Below are 13209 nucleotides of genomic sequence, written 5' to 3'. Positions count from 1 at the left end.
TACACAAAGGTAGAAAAACAAAAGTGAACTTAGAAAAGTCAAACTGGACCATCCAAAAAATAGTCTACATTTTAACCTGTGTGTGACACAGCCTGAGAATCAAACATTAAAGACCACCAGTCGCTTAAAAATCACTTTTTAAAAAATGTTTTTAAAAATCACTCAACTTTTTGTCTTAATTCATTAGTTTACTAAATAATTACTAATTGAAATTAGCAATCAGTTAGAATCCAATTATTAGATTGAACAAATGACTTAGCAACTAGTTGGAAAGCACCAACCTAGTCAAAACAGTCAGGATGGTTTTCTGGTTAGTTTCAATTTTAGAAGTGTAATGTTTAAGGCCAGAGTAATTTTATTTAGAACTGAAATTTTAAAAGATTGCTTTATGACAATGCTTTGTAAGACTTCTTTGTGGTCAATATTACTATTTTAAGGACTTTTTAAAAAGGGAAGCCAAACATTTATTCCTTTCTATTCTGCATGTAGAGACTTCAGTTCTATTTTTCTATCTTTAAGACAAAAGTCAAAATTCAACTCCATGAGTTCCCCTCTGTAATTAAAATTAATAATTTCTTCATTAATGCTAAAGAGCATTGCTTGCACAACTCTATTTAGCATTTATTTCATTTTGCCTTATATGAAAGCTATTTGTTTACAAATGTTTCTACTTTTCTTTAGGGCTAGGATTATTCATTATTCACCTTTGTATTTACCCAGCATTTAGCATACTGTCTTGCACATTCACAAATAAGTTAATATTTTTCTCAACAAGATGAGCGCATAAGTTACATACACACCTTCCACTCAACCAACCATGAAGTAACAAATATAAGTACATGGGGTAATATACTGTTGAAAATCTTTCATTTTAAAAGTTTGGTCAGCCACATAAATTGGAAATTGGGAACCACCAAGAACATTCATTAACAAATATGTACTATGTACCAGGCAATGCATACATAATGGTGAACAAGACAGATGTAGTCCTTGAGCTCAGAGAGCTCGCAACCTAGTAGGGAGACAGAAAAGAACAAATATATATGTGTATATATATATAGGAAAAGAAAAAACAAAGTAGAAGAAGAAAACAAAAAGCAGGTGGTAATAAGGAACTGGAGTGGGAGTGGAGGGCAGAGGGATGCTCATATAGAGTGGACAGACTGACAAGCCAGCATGGTTAAGGACCCAAAAGTGTGTTGGGAGCCTCAGGTGCTTTAATGCCGGCTTCAAGGGAATAGTTACTACAGTACATTCTCTATTCTATCACTTCTTTTCTGATGGTTTAGATTTTCCTGGCTGGAGCGATGGCATGAACTCCAGGGAATAAAAGACTATCCATTTCCAAGTAATTCTAATTTCCTTCCAGTCCTTATGACTGATAAAACTCCTCTGGAAGTGACAACTATGTCCTGATTAGGAGTGTTTCTCCATTTCAGTTTTAATTTTATTGTTTTGGAGCCCTCCTGATTGCTAATTAACATGTGTGAATACTTCAATAATTACTTATAGAGTGTTATTTTGTCACCAGAAGAAAGCACTGCTGCTTTCTGAACTCGATTGCTTTAAGGCTAGAGCTTAAGCGGAGTATATACATCTAAAGCAGTCCCTAATCATTGGGCATTCTCAGATCTACTGCTGGAGCCACTGATCTACTGATGAGAGCATTTGATATACTGGAAAAAGTCCTGGATTAGAAATTATAGGTAGATTCTAGTTCCAGATCTGCCACTAGTCATGCAAATCTGGGTAAATTGTTTACTTCTTTTAGGCTTAGTTTTCTTATTGGTAAAGGGGGAACACATAGGAATTACATCTTACACAAATTCAACTACAGGTATATGTGCTTGGCAAAAAATCAAAAAGAAAAATATCAATTTAAGTAGCATTCAATGAGCATATGCCATGAAGTGAGCATGAGCTGGCAAGTGCAAACCTGTTGTTACATCAATCAGTCTCAGTTCTTACATGCTCCTCATTGAAAGTCTTGCTGTGCTATATGATTTGAGTGTTTAAATATCAATATATTTGCTTAGGACAATGTGCCTAAACATATATACTTGCTTCATCTAAGGCTTAAATAAAGAGATAGCCGTTCAGGTGATATGTTTACTTTAGAAACACGTAGGGTGTTGACTCCACTATACCATTTTATTATACTGGCATAGGGAACACGTACATCAAAGTTGATATAACCCTAAAAACACATTGTTGAGACCCTGGTTTACCAATTTATGTTACTGGTTATTAAATAACATTTTATCATTTATGTCTCTATCCCAACTGAGCTATGCCACTGTTTTGGGCACAAACATATACACATATGTGGAAAGTGATGATTGTACAGTTATTCATTGCACAATACTTTTAAAAAGGATCAGACACATCTGTAAGACTTTAAACAAAAATAAAAATTATAAAAAGTTAAAAAATAAATAAATAAAATAAAACGGATCAGAAAAAAAATTAAATGTCTAAAAAAGGATGATGAAATGATACATATATAATGGAATATTATGCAGCCATAAAAATGAAGAAACATATAATGATATAGAACTTCTAAAACCAGTGAAAAATTAAACTATGCACAGTATGTACCATTTATGTAAAAAAGGGGGGGATAAAAATGTATAGTACTTATTTGCATAAATTTTTTTAAAAAAACCACATAAACTGTTGGCATTAGTTGCTCCTTACACAAGGAACTGGATGGTTGAGGAACAAGTGTGGAAGGAAGACCTTTTTTTCCCTCATCCGAGGATGTTTTTTCCATTGCTTTTCAGAGAGGGTGGAAGGGGTGGGGGGAAGAAAGAGAAAGAGCTAGAGCAAGCAAGCGAGAGAGCACGCAAGTGACGGGGGGGGGGGGGGGGGGGAGGAAGGGGGGGGCACCTATGTGAGAGAGGCATCTATGTGAGAGACACACATGGATCGGTTGCCTCCTGTATGCACCCTGACCAGTGCTGGGGATCGAGCCTGCAACGGAGGTACATGCTTGTGGCTGGAATTAAATCTGCGACCCTTCAGTCCGTGGGCCAATGCTCTAACCACTGAGCCAAACTGGCTAGGACAGGAAGACTTTTAACTGCATATCTTTTCTACGTTTTGAATTTTGAACCATGTGAATGTATTACCTAATCTAAAAGGAAACACAAAGTTTAGATTAGCAAGAAAGTAGTTTGAGATGAAACAGGATCATGTTCTTAACGGAAAACATTTATAAAAAGTAGGTATAGTTCTAAGGGTAAATGCCTGTAGGTAGAATGTTGGGATTATATGTAAGGTACCTTCCTTAAGAGACCCATCTATTTCAAGCTTCTCATAGATCTGTAAACCGATGCCTTGAAAATTAAGTGATTTGTATAAGGTCACATAGCAGAAGTGTTAGGATTAAAAATCAGATATTCCAGTATCTACTCTAGGACTCTTCTTTATCATACCATCTTCTCATTTTGCGTGGGCAAAACAGGGCCAGGTAAGTTTAGGCTAAATAAGGTTGTAATGTTTATCTAAATTTTAGAGCCTAAAGTACAAAATAATCTTAAACCTTTGGATTACCAATTTCTTGTGTGCTTTCTACATGACTACACTAATAGGCTGTGCACATCTCTATGAACAAACATATTACAGTATGATAAATGTACTTTTTTCTATCCTTCTTACACAAGTGAATTCACTGAGGTAAAGAACTGAACTATATTATGCGATTTTAATTTTTTAAATATACAAATGCCTAGCACAACTGTATTGCCCAAAATATTAATATATGTTTGCACTTCTTAACCAAAACCCCAGGGATGGATATGTTTTAGAAGTAATAATTTCTTGGAACTTTAACAACGTTATAAGGTACACAAACCATTATGCAACACCTAACATACCAGTCAGTGGCCATGGGCCAAGCCATATAAATCAAACACAGTATTTCTTCAATAAATCATAAGTGATAAATAAAGACTATATATCACTTCTTCTTAGTTCAGGTCATATTTTGCTACCAAATGAATTTTGTCTCCAAGTTTAAAAGGTTTTTGGTTTTTCAAAGCCTTCTGATGTTGGAATCAGGTAAGAGATTATAGACTGTACTCACAAAGATGCTGCTAGAAAATACGGTCACTTCAATCCTCATCTTTTTGATGAGACCAGAACAAGAAGGCAGTTTTTACACTTCCAGGTTTGGCCAAAGGCTTGTTCGCCATTAAGGAATCCAACCTAGCAAAGGGGTAAAAGCTGGCATCATCAGAAAAATGAAAAAACAAAATCCTAATTGTAAAACACTGTATTCCTATTATAGCTACTCATTGGTTATTAATTTAATAAAAACTCCCTTTGATTAGATGTTAGTTTTTAAATGTAAATAGATAAATAAAACTCTGTTCCACATTGCTGAAAGCAGATAGAGGCAATGAACTTTAACCCTACTGGAAGGTAACCGGGTTCTTTTTAGGGCCAGCGTAGTTCACAGAAAGTGGCATTCTAAATACACACATAAAGAATAAGCAGAAATGTACAGTTTTTTGAACATGATATCATTCTTCTAACATTAATGAAAGAAGAATTTTGTAGTTAACTTCTCCTGATTGACTTTTCTATATTAATATCTTTGCTTTTATCTTATAAAGCCTTATATGACTTTTTCTACCTTTTACAAGGGGGAAAGCTCTGGAACATATACTAAAATCCCTTCAATTTTTTTTACAACCCAAGCTCCACTTCCATTTTGTTATGATTACATATTTTTACCTGGAAAAAATAAACGAAATTTGCACTAAAAGACTACAAATCAACTTTGCAGACAACAATGTTTGACTGATATAATTCAGTTTGGGAATGTTGATTTTTCAATCTTACAGTTTTAGCTACTTTTCAAACCAATTATTTTGTTCGATTTATTAAGTTCATGTTCAGCAAGTGTAATCACAAAAAATGGTAACAGCAATGTTTAACAAGAAAAACTCTTGAGTTTCAGCTACTATTTCAGGAGGAAATACTACGTTCTCATATTTTCATCATATTTCATTAAAAAAACCTAACTAGTGAGAATAAAAAATATATCAGCACATTAATAATCTTGTACAACAAAAAAGGTAAACAAAAACTAACGAGGCTATATTTCAGTCTGGAGAAAAGCAAAACAACAAACTCCCTGCTGGATTTCTTGACTATTTGCATTCAGAAGAACCCAAAACTAAAACCCTTTTTACTTAAGAACTTCTTAGTACACAGGACTTGTTTTCCTCTGTACTACCCTACCAAAATGATCAGCATTATTCCACAATATGATCATTCAGTTTGAGACCACTGAAAAAACAACAGTCCAAATTGCTAATGGTTTACCTGCAAATAACTGGTTAGAAACTACGTATTGTTATTTTAGGACTAGAACCAATCGAACCAAAGGACTACGCTGCCCCCAAGATCCAGAATGCAGATTACGAAATAGCACACGCGGTCACGGTGTCCCTTAAACCACATGACCTTCCTAGGAAAGCAGAGCCTTAAACTTACAAACTAAATGAGAACTCCCCCTTTCTCTTAAAACAAGGTAGGAGCCACAAGTCGCGGCAGGGGCAGATTGGAGGCTGACTAGTTAGTACCGGCCATGAACAGAGCCCCTGTGCTTTGGCTACTGCCCTTACCGTTAGATCTGGGAGGGAGGGAAGGAGGAGAAACACCCCAGAATCCGGGCAGAAAAGCCTCTGGCCTCGAAGATGAGGTTTGGGGTGATAGGGAGGGGCAGCTCCGTGTGTGGTGACCCTTCGTGAACACGCACTCGGGCAGCTCGACTCTCACTGAGGCTTTTGGTCGGTGGCCTATGGAGGCCTCGCGCGGCCCACAGTCGCCGAGAAGGTGGCGCCGCGGCGACGCAACAGCCGACAGCCTCCATGGCACCCTTCGCCGGCTCGGGAGCCGGCCCCTTGCCCGCCCACCAGGTCACTCGAGGGCGCGTCAGCTTCCAACTCGGGGTCGCGCGGGCCAGACAGCAGCAAGACACGTGCCAGTCTCTTTCCACAGCGTAATCCCTCCGCTGCCGGCCGCGAACTCGTTTTAATCACGCCCCACCCCCGCTGGCGTCACCTACGCCACTGGAGCGCTTTCCAGCAGCTTCCAGAACCGTCGCCTCCCCCAACCCAGCCATTCTCAGGAGGGCGGCTCTACAGCCCCCGGCTCCGCCCCTAGTCGTCGTCGAGGACGAAACTGCGGCTGCGGCAGCCAGGCGGACGGCCACGCCTCTGCGGAGGCCTGAGCGGAAGTGCTCCCATCCTCGCCTTCCGCCTCGCTCACGGACGTAATCCTTTCGGGCCCAGCGCGGATAAGGAAGGGGAACTCTTTTGCGGCGGACCGAAACCGGAAACTGCTTTCCTAGCGGGGAGGTCGGTGGGGGAGGTAGGCTGAGGTTGAACGTGGGGTGGACGTTGCACCGTGCAGTGGAAGAGGAATTCAGATCGAACCTGTGCGAAAAAGAGTGCCCGCTGCAGGTAAGGGAGAAGTAGTGTCTTTCAGCTCCCGAAATAGGGAAAGGGGACAGAACCGGGTTGATCTGTGGAGCAGCGTGCGCGCTGAAAGGATGGGCTGGGCTGGGTGAGGGAGGGGCTGGGACGTGGTTCAGATGGCCGGGGTTGAGGTTAAGGTGTAGAGATTGAGGTATAGATTCGTTTGGGCTCAGAGAGGTAAATGCTGAAGAGAAACCAGAGTTGTTCTCCCCTTTCCCGTGGAGCGTGGAGATGGGGAGGGTGTACGGAACCCTGCGCCTCCTCGGGTTTCCAGGGTTGGGGTATCCGTCTCTGATTCACGTGGGCTGGGTTTCGCACCCGGCCCGGTTCGACCCGAAAGCAGACCCTATTCCTCGGCTTCAAGTCTGTGGTGGCTTCAGCTTTGACAGTTCACGTGCGGCGCCCACTTGGCCTTGGAGCGCAAGCTCAGCGAGGCTTGAGGCTCCTCTTGGAACTGTGTGTTCGCTGGGTTTTCCCAGTTCGCGTGCGGGACTGTGAATTAAGCTGAATTGCATCTTTTCCGCTATTCCCAGGGCCAGCTTGACACATTCATTGCGCTGTAACTGGGTCCATACTGGGCTAGTAATTCACACTCGGGCTTCTGGAGTATCCGTGGCTTACAAAAGTAATGAGAAAGGGGGACGTCAGAAGGAAGACGCTGGGGGTGAAGAGTAGAGGAGGTCAGGCTGGGATGTCACAATACAGCCATACTACTACCTCTAGGTCACACTGCCCTGGTTGGACTTTCCTGTGATCAGGCTGGTGCTGAGGTGATTTTTAAGCTCAAACTTGTTTTGTAGAAGCCTCACTTTGGCAGTGATCCGGGGTGTATGTAGATGGCCTGGAAAGAGGTGGGGATTTGAGACGCTTCCAAAGAACTATCCAGAGAACTTAGCTACTTATACTGGGTGAAGAAGAGGGAAATGAAAGAGTAGAGAACCACTCAAATTTTCTGGTATCTGTGTTTGGAAGGATGGCGATGCCAAAATACAGATGAAATACAAGAGAGAGGAACTGTAGTTTTTGAAGGGAGGACAAAGGAAGTTGTATTGGGAAGCCCTGAATAGCCCGCTCCTGGTATTTTATTAAGTGAGGTTTTTTGGGGGAGGGGAGAGGTTCTGCATATTTAGCATTTCAACCGCCAGTCTACCTGCTTTTTTCATTGAAATGGTGGAGGTGGGATCAGAGGAGCAGATTTGAAGCCTCCTTCTATTTCACTTTTATAATTGAGGGAGAGCCTATGAGAATCAGTGGGAAAAGTTTTCTTGATCCCTCAAGCAAATGGAAATTTTCACTAAAAAACGTTTACTCAACATACATAGATTACCTATTTTTCTTTTGAGAGTGATACAAGATGGGTTGGATATTTTCTACAGAGTGAAAGATTATCACCAAATATGTAGCAGTTAAAATTTACTGTGTCAGATGCTAAGCATTTACATGTATTAGTGCATTTAATTCTTAGAACAACCAATTTTACAAAGAAATTGCTGAACCCAGATGTAAAACCCATGCCTTTAGCCACTCTGAAACCATAGAAGTTTGACTCTTTCCTATATAGTTTCCTTTTGTAAGCAGATTATAAATAGAACCAGCCGAAGATAATAAATTGGTATTGTCTGTGAGCAGCTTAAAAAGAAAAAAATTTAGCACCAAACTAGTTTTTACCCTTTTGGCACTGGTTCTTGATAGGGCGATTTTTGCCTCCCAGGAGACGTGGCAGTGCCTGGAGACATGTTTGATTTTCACAGCTGAGGGGTGAGTGCCATTGGCATCTACTAAGTAGAGGTCATAGATGCTGCTAAACATCATGTACAACACACATGGCAGCCCTCACAACAAAGAATGAGCTGGTCCAAGACATCTATAATGCTGTAGTTGAGAAGTCCTGCCCTGTGGATATTTCTTCAGGTATAGGAAATTGAGATTCACTGATACTTTCTAAAAAACATTCATTTTTTAAATTAATGTTTGGCTTGAAAGTGCATAAAATGTATACAGCTGGAACAGAATAGCATAACTAGTTTTTCTTTTTTAATGTTTTTATTGATGTTTAGAGAGAGAGAGGGAGGGAGAGAGAGAAACATCGATTGGTTGCCTCCCACACTCACCCCGACCAGGAATCAAACCCACAACCCAGGTATGTGCCCTGACAGGGAATCGAACCTGCATCCTTTTGGTGCATGGGACGACATGCCAACCAACCGAGCTATCCAGCCAGGGCACATAACTAGTTTTTCAAGTGAACCTGTGAGCTGCAATTTCCTAGGAGCTAGTTGTTATAGAATCATGGATTCTTAGATTTGGGAAAGACTTTTGCTTGAAATTATTTTACAACATCCCTGCTATGTTATGATTCACTCTGCTGATAAGTTTCCTGAGTCTGGTTTCCCTGTATTTTAAATCCATATCTACTCTACTTTTAATAATCACTTTCCTTACACTGAGCTCCAGTCTCATAGAGTTGACTTTCCTGAATGTGATCCTAGGCCTTGGGACTTAACACTCAGAACAGGCTTGTTACATGTGTAGTTTGTACTGTAACAGTGTTTATATTTTTTTTGTTTTGGTACAGATCATTTACTTTGATATGAAATAGTATTTTGTTGGCAGCTTTAAAAAAATAACATTAAACTCAATTGCTGAAGTGTTCTTGGTGGTTGAAAGCACTGGGAATGTATGGGGTTCTTTGGTCCCTGTCAAGTAATGTCACAATGGATCTAAGATTTGTTTTTTTGTTTGTTTTAATTGATTTTAGAGAGAGGAAGGGAGAGAGAGAGAGAGAGAAACATCAATGTGAGAGAGAAACATCGGCCGGCTGCCTCTCGTACGCACCCCAACCAGGGACGGAACCAGCAACCTAGGTATGTGCCCTGACCCGGAATCAAACCCACAATCTTTTAGTGTATGGGAGGGTGTTCTAACCAACTGAACCACACTGGCCAGTATGGATCTGAGGTTTTTAAAGTACTTTCTTAATGTAATGCTGATATATTTGTTTCAAATTGTGCATAGACTCTGAAAACTTAGGCTTTCGAACACTCGTCAATAAAAATTGGCTTTAATAGTTAATGTCTGTTCCAAGTTTTAATAAATTTGCTTACAAACGAGTCTATGAAAACCAGTCCTATTGCCAGTCTTCACCCTTTCCCCACAAATTTTCTAGATTTATAAAATGTATTTAGGTATTTTTCCACTTCCAGATTACAACTTCAGAATATGTTTATGCTAGGACATATAGTGTATCTCTTGTAAAATAGTGTAGCTCTATTTCAGATTAAATAGGATTTTTGTTTAATTGTCTATTGACTTTTATTTTTCAGGGTTCATTGAAAAATCCTTAGTGATATTGACATGTTTCAAGTGACATAAATTAGCCAATGACTCGGAATGATGGATTCCCCGAAGACTGGAAATGGTTTGCCAGTGATTGGACCAGGGACTGATATAGGGGTATCTTCACTCCACATGGTGGGGTATTTGGGAAAAGTTAGTGAACTTATTTTTGCCTCAAGGCAAAGTTGGTTTTTTCCCCCCCTCCTATTTTTGAGACTTGAATTCAGTTTTAATTTTACCAGTTAACTTATAAATAAATTGTATCATCTTCCACGGAAATCTTACAGTATTGGCGAAAGATTGTTTTAATGCATTTACCTCTCTGTGTTTTATTAACATGTGAAAGTAGAAATAAAACATTTCTTATTCTTTGAAAATATGGAACATGCACTTTCCCTGACAATTAACATCACCTTTTTTTCTTGCGAATAAACCTGATGTTATTTTTAACACTTAAAACTTAATATTTAAAACTACAATATATTCTTTTTGGATTAATAGATATATTTAAGGCCTATATGCATTTTTTTTATTTGCCATGTTGAAAATATCTTGCCAGGATACTTAGAGGTGAAAGCTGTAATCCTTTTCTGGTTGCTTTTCCATTTAACATTTTATAATTTGGTACAATCTAGGAATGTCTATATTTTAATTTACTTTATTTCTCTTTTAGAATTATGATTCTGCTAACATCCTGTCAGATGGGTATTGCCCTGCTTGTAGAGAGAAGGGAAAGTTAAAAACCTTAAAGATTTACCGAATTAGTTTTCAAGAATCTATCTATTTGTGTGAGGATCTACAGGTAAAGTATTAATTTTAGATAGTATCGAGGTTTTGGCCTTTTGCTTTTTTTCTTCAGTGTTTAAGTTTGTGCTCGTTTTGTATTTTTATGACTGTACATTTTTAATACTTAGATAATCAAGAGTTTCTAGATCTGTCTGGTATACTGTTAAATATTTTCCATTTTTCCACCTGGTTTCCTGAGTTATTGCAAGAAGGTGTTTGTTTTTATTGTCATTAAACTTTTGAGAGGAAAAAATACATTTCAAGATTTATTTATTTTTTTTAACCTAGGGGGAGGACTTATTAGCTTTTGGTATGTAGTAGGTAATCTCTCTTCTCTGGTTTATTAACTTTGGGAACTTATTGGAAAAGTTATTAATCTCTACATGTTATGTACTTAAGGTTCTAAATATCTTTTAGGATTAATTACAGTAATTTGTATCTGTGGTACACATTTGAACTCGTTAAACTCCATAATACTGTATGTTTTATTACTTGACAGTTATGAAACTGTTATATACACACTTAATTCTCAAAACTTTGCAAGGTAGGTATTCCTGTTTTGTGAATAAGAAAACAGATGCAGAGAGTTTAGGAACTCAAGATCTCCCTAAAGTGTCAAAACTTTGATTGGAACAGAGCCTTATAATTTCAGATACTTTTATTCCAGGTAAACTAGCAGTTCATCAGGATCACCTGGAGTGCTTTTTAGAAATTCCTGGGCCTCACGTAGATGCTGATAAAGCAGACTTGACCCAGAATTCTGTAGTTTTGTAACTTTTGAGGGTGAGTCTAATGATTAGCCAACTTTGAAAATACTAGTCTAAATCCCTCTGTTGTTGGTAGATAATTTGCTGGGCATAACTTGAAGAAAATCCCAGGCATTCTTACAATTAGGAATAAATTGGTTTTGCCTTTATTTGATAAAATATTTTTTCGAGCATCACCATGTTGGCACTGTTTCATATGCTAGGATACAATGAATAAAACAGTTTTTTGCTCTCAAGAAGGTTATGTTCTAGAGTGGGGGAAAAAATAAGTAAAGTATATATTTTTGTGTGAAGTGATGAAAAGTGCTGCGAAGAAGCCCCAGCTGGGTGGCTTGGTTGGAGCCCTGTCCTGTGCACCAAAAAGATTGCAGGTTGGATTCCAGTCAGGGCACATACCTAGGTTGCAGGTTTAGTCACCAGTCAGGGTGTGTATGAGAGGCAACTGGTCGATGTTTCTCATATCAATGTTTTCTCTCTCCCCCCACTCCCTCTCCCCATCTCCCTTCTCCTTCCTTCTTCCTTCCCCTCCCTTCTTCTCTCTCTAAAATCAATAAATAAGCACATCCTCAGTGAGGTTTATTTTTTAAAAAAAGAAGAAAAGTGCTGTGGAAAAAAAGTAAAGCCACAGGGACTGAATTTCAGGGAATGGGGAGATCACAGTTTTAAATGGCGTGGTGAAGGGAACTCTTCATGGAGAAAGTAACATTTGAGCAAAGCCCTGAAGGAGATGAAGTGGAACAAGCTTCCTAGGCAGGGAGAGTCACAGGTATAAGGCTCTAAGAGTGGAGGCTGCCTGTCCATATTTGTGCCACTGCAAGGAAGCATCAGAGTTGGATCTGAGTACATGAGCAGAGTCATAGAAGATTGATCAGAAAAATAATGGGGAGGGGGCTGGACCAAGTAAGGTCTTTATAGGCCATTTTAAGGTCTCTGGATGACATAATCTGACATGTTAAAAGGATTACAGTGGCAGCTGTGTTGAAAATAATAGGTCATGGGCAAGGTCTGAAGTCAGGAGACTGGTTGGAAGGCAGGTGCAGTATTCCAGGGGTAGCAAGTATGAGCAAGGTGATAAGGAATGATTGGATTCTGTATATATTTTTAATGTAGAGCCAAAAGGAAGGAATTGCTGAAAGGTTGGGATACATGGTAGGAGAGGGAGAAATCATGGATGATTCCCAGGATTTTGGCTTGAGTGATTGGAATAATGGAATTGCCAATTAACTGAGATGAGAAGGTTTGGGGAAGAGGAACATTGAGGGGAAGACCAGGAGGTTGGGACCAACCAAGCCTGAAATGTCTATGTGGATCAAACAGTTGTATCTGTGTGTGGCATTAGGTGAAGAGTTTGGGATTGGAGATACACACTTGGGAGCTGTCATCATACAGATGATTGAACCACAAGACGGGTAGTTGACCTAGGAGTATGGATAAAAAACTAAACTATAAAGGGGCCTAGTTTATTGGTCTTTTTATTAAGTAGGGGTGCTGACTGTGAGACTGGTAAAGATTGTTTTGCCTCTTAAAAATTATTTTTAAATTTTTAATTGTAAAAAAGTAAAACTTACCATCTTAACCATTTTTAAATGTACAGTTCAGGAGTGTTAGCTGTATTAACATTGTTGTACAACAGATCTCCAGAACTCTTTCATCTTGCACAACTAAAACTCTGTCCCCATTAAACAACTCCCCATTTCCCTCCCTCAGCTCTGGCAACCATCATTCTTTCTGTCTCTGGATTTGACTACTTTAGGTACCTCATACAGGTCAAATTATACAGGACATAAACCCTAGATTTTTGGGACCTTGACTTAACGGACTTCTGATTT

At 39.3% G+C, this 13209-nt stretch overlaps 1 protein-coding gene and 1 long non-coding RNA gene across 7 annotated transcripts in view; one reads left to right on the top strand and one right to left on the bottom strand.

Annotated features, from left to right (window-relative positions):
• The window catches only part of LOC107537539 (uncharacterized), a 79709-nt gene extending 73754 nt beyond the window's left edge, over window positions 1-5955 (bottom strand). Inside the window, exons 1-2 of the long non-coding RNA XR_001603235.2 lie at window positions 5637-5955; window positions 4088-4209 (exon numbers count right to left, since the gene is read on the bottom strand). This is a non-coding gene — a long non-coding RNA (uncharacterized LOC107537539). The remainder of the gene's footprint in view (window positions 1-4087; window positions 4210-5636) is intronic.
• Window positions 5956-6388: 433 nt separating this feature from the next.
• The window catches only part of USPL1 (ubiquitin specific peptidase like 1), a 31554-nt gene continuing 24733 nt past the window's right edge, over window positions 6389-13209 (top strand). Inside the window, exons 1-3 of one of the 6 annotated variants that reach the window (XM_016213572.2) lie at window positions 6460-6476; window positions 9815-9980; window positions 10501-10629. In XM_016213572.2, the coding sequence (XP_016069058.2) occupies window positions 9882-9980; window positions 10501-10629 (228 nt within the window). In that variant the 5' untranslated portion in view covers window positions 6460-6476; window positions 9815-9881. The other 5 variants (XM_016213571.2, XM_016213574.2, XM_016213573.2 and 2 more) reach the window with 5 other exon arrangements.

This window comes from Miniopterus natalensis, chromosome 2 (assembly GCF_054644295.1).
Source record: "Miniopterus natalensis isolate mMinNat1 chromosome 2, mMinNat1.hap1, whole genome shotgun sequence".
Lineage (NCBI taxonomy): Eukaryota > Metazoa > Chordata > Mammalia > Chiroptera > Miniopteridae > Miniopterus > Miniopterus natalensis.
This window is presented reverse-complemented; position numbering and strand designations above follow the sequence as displayed.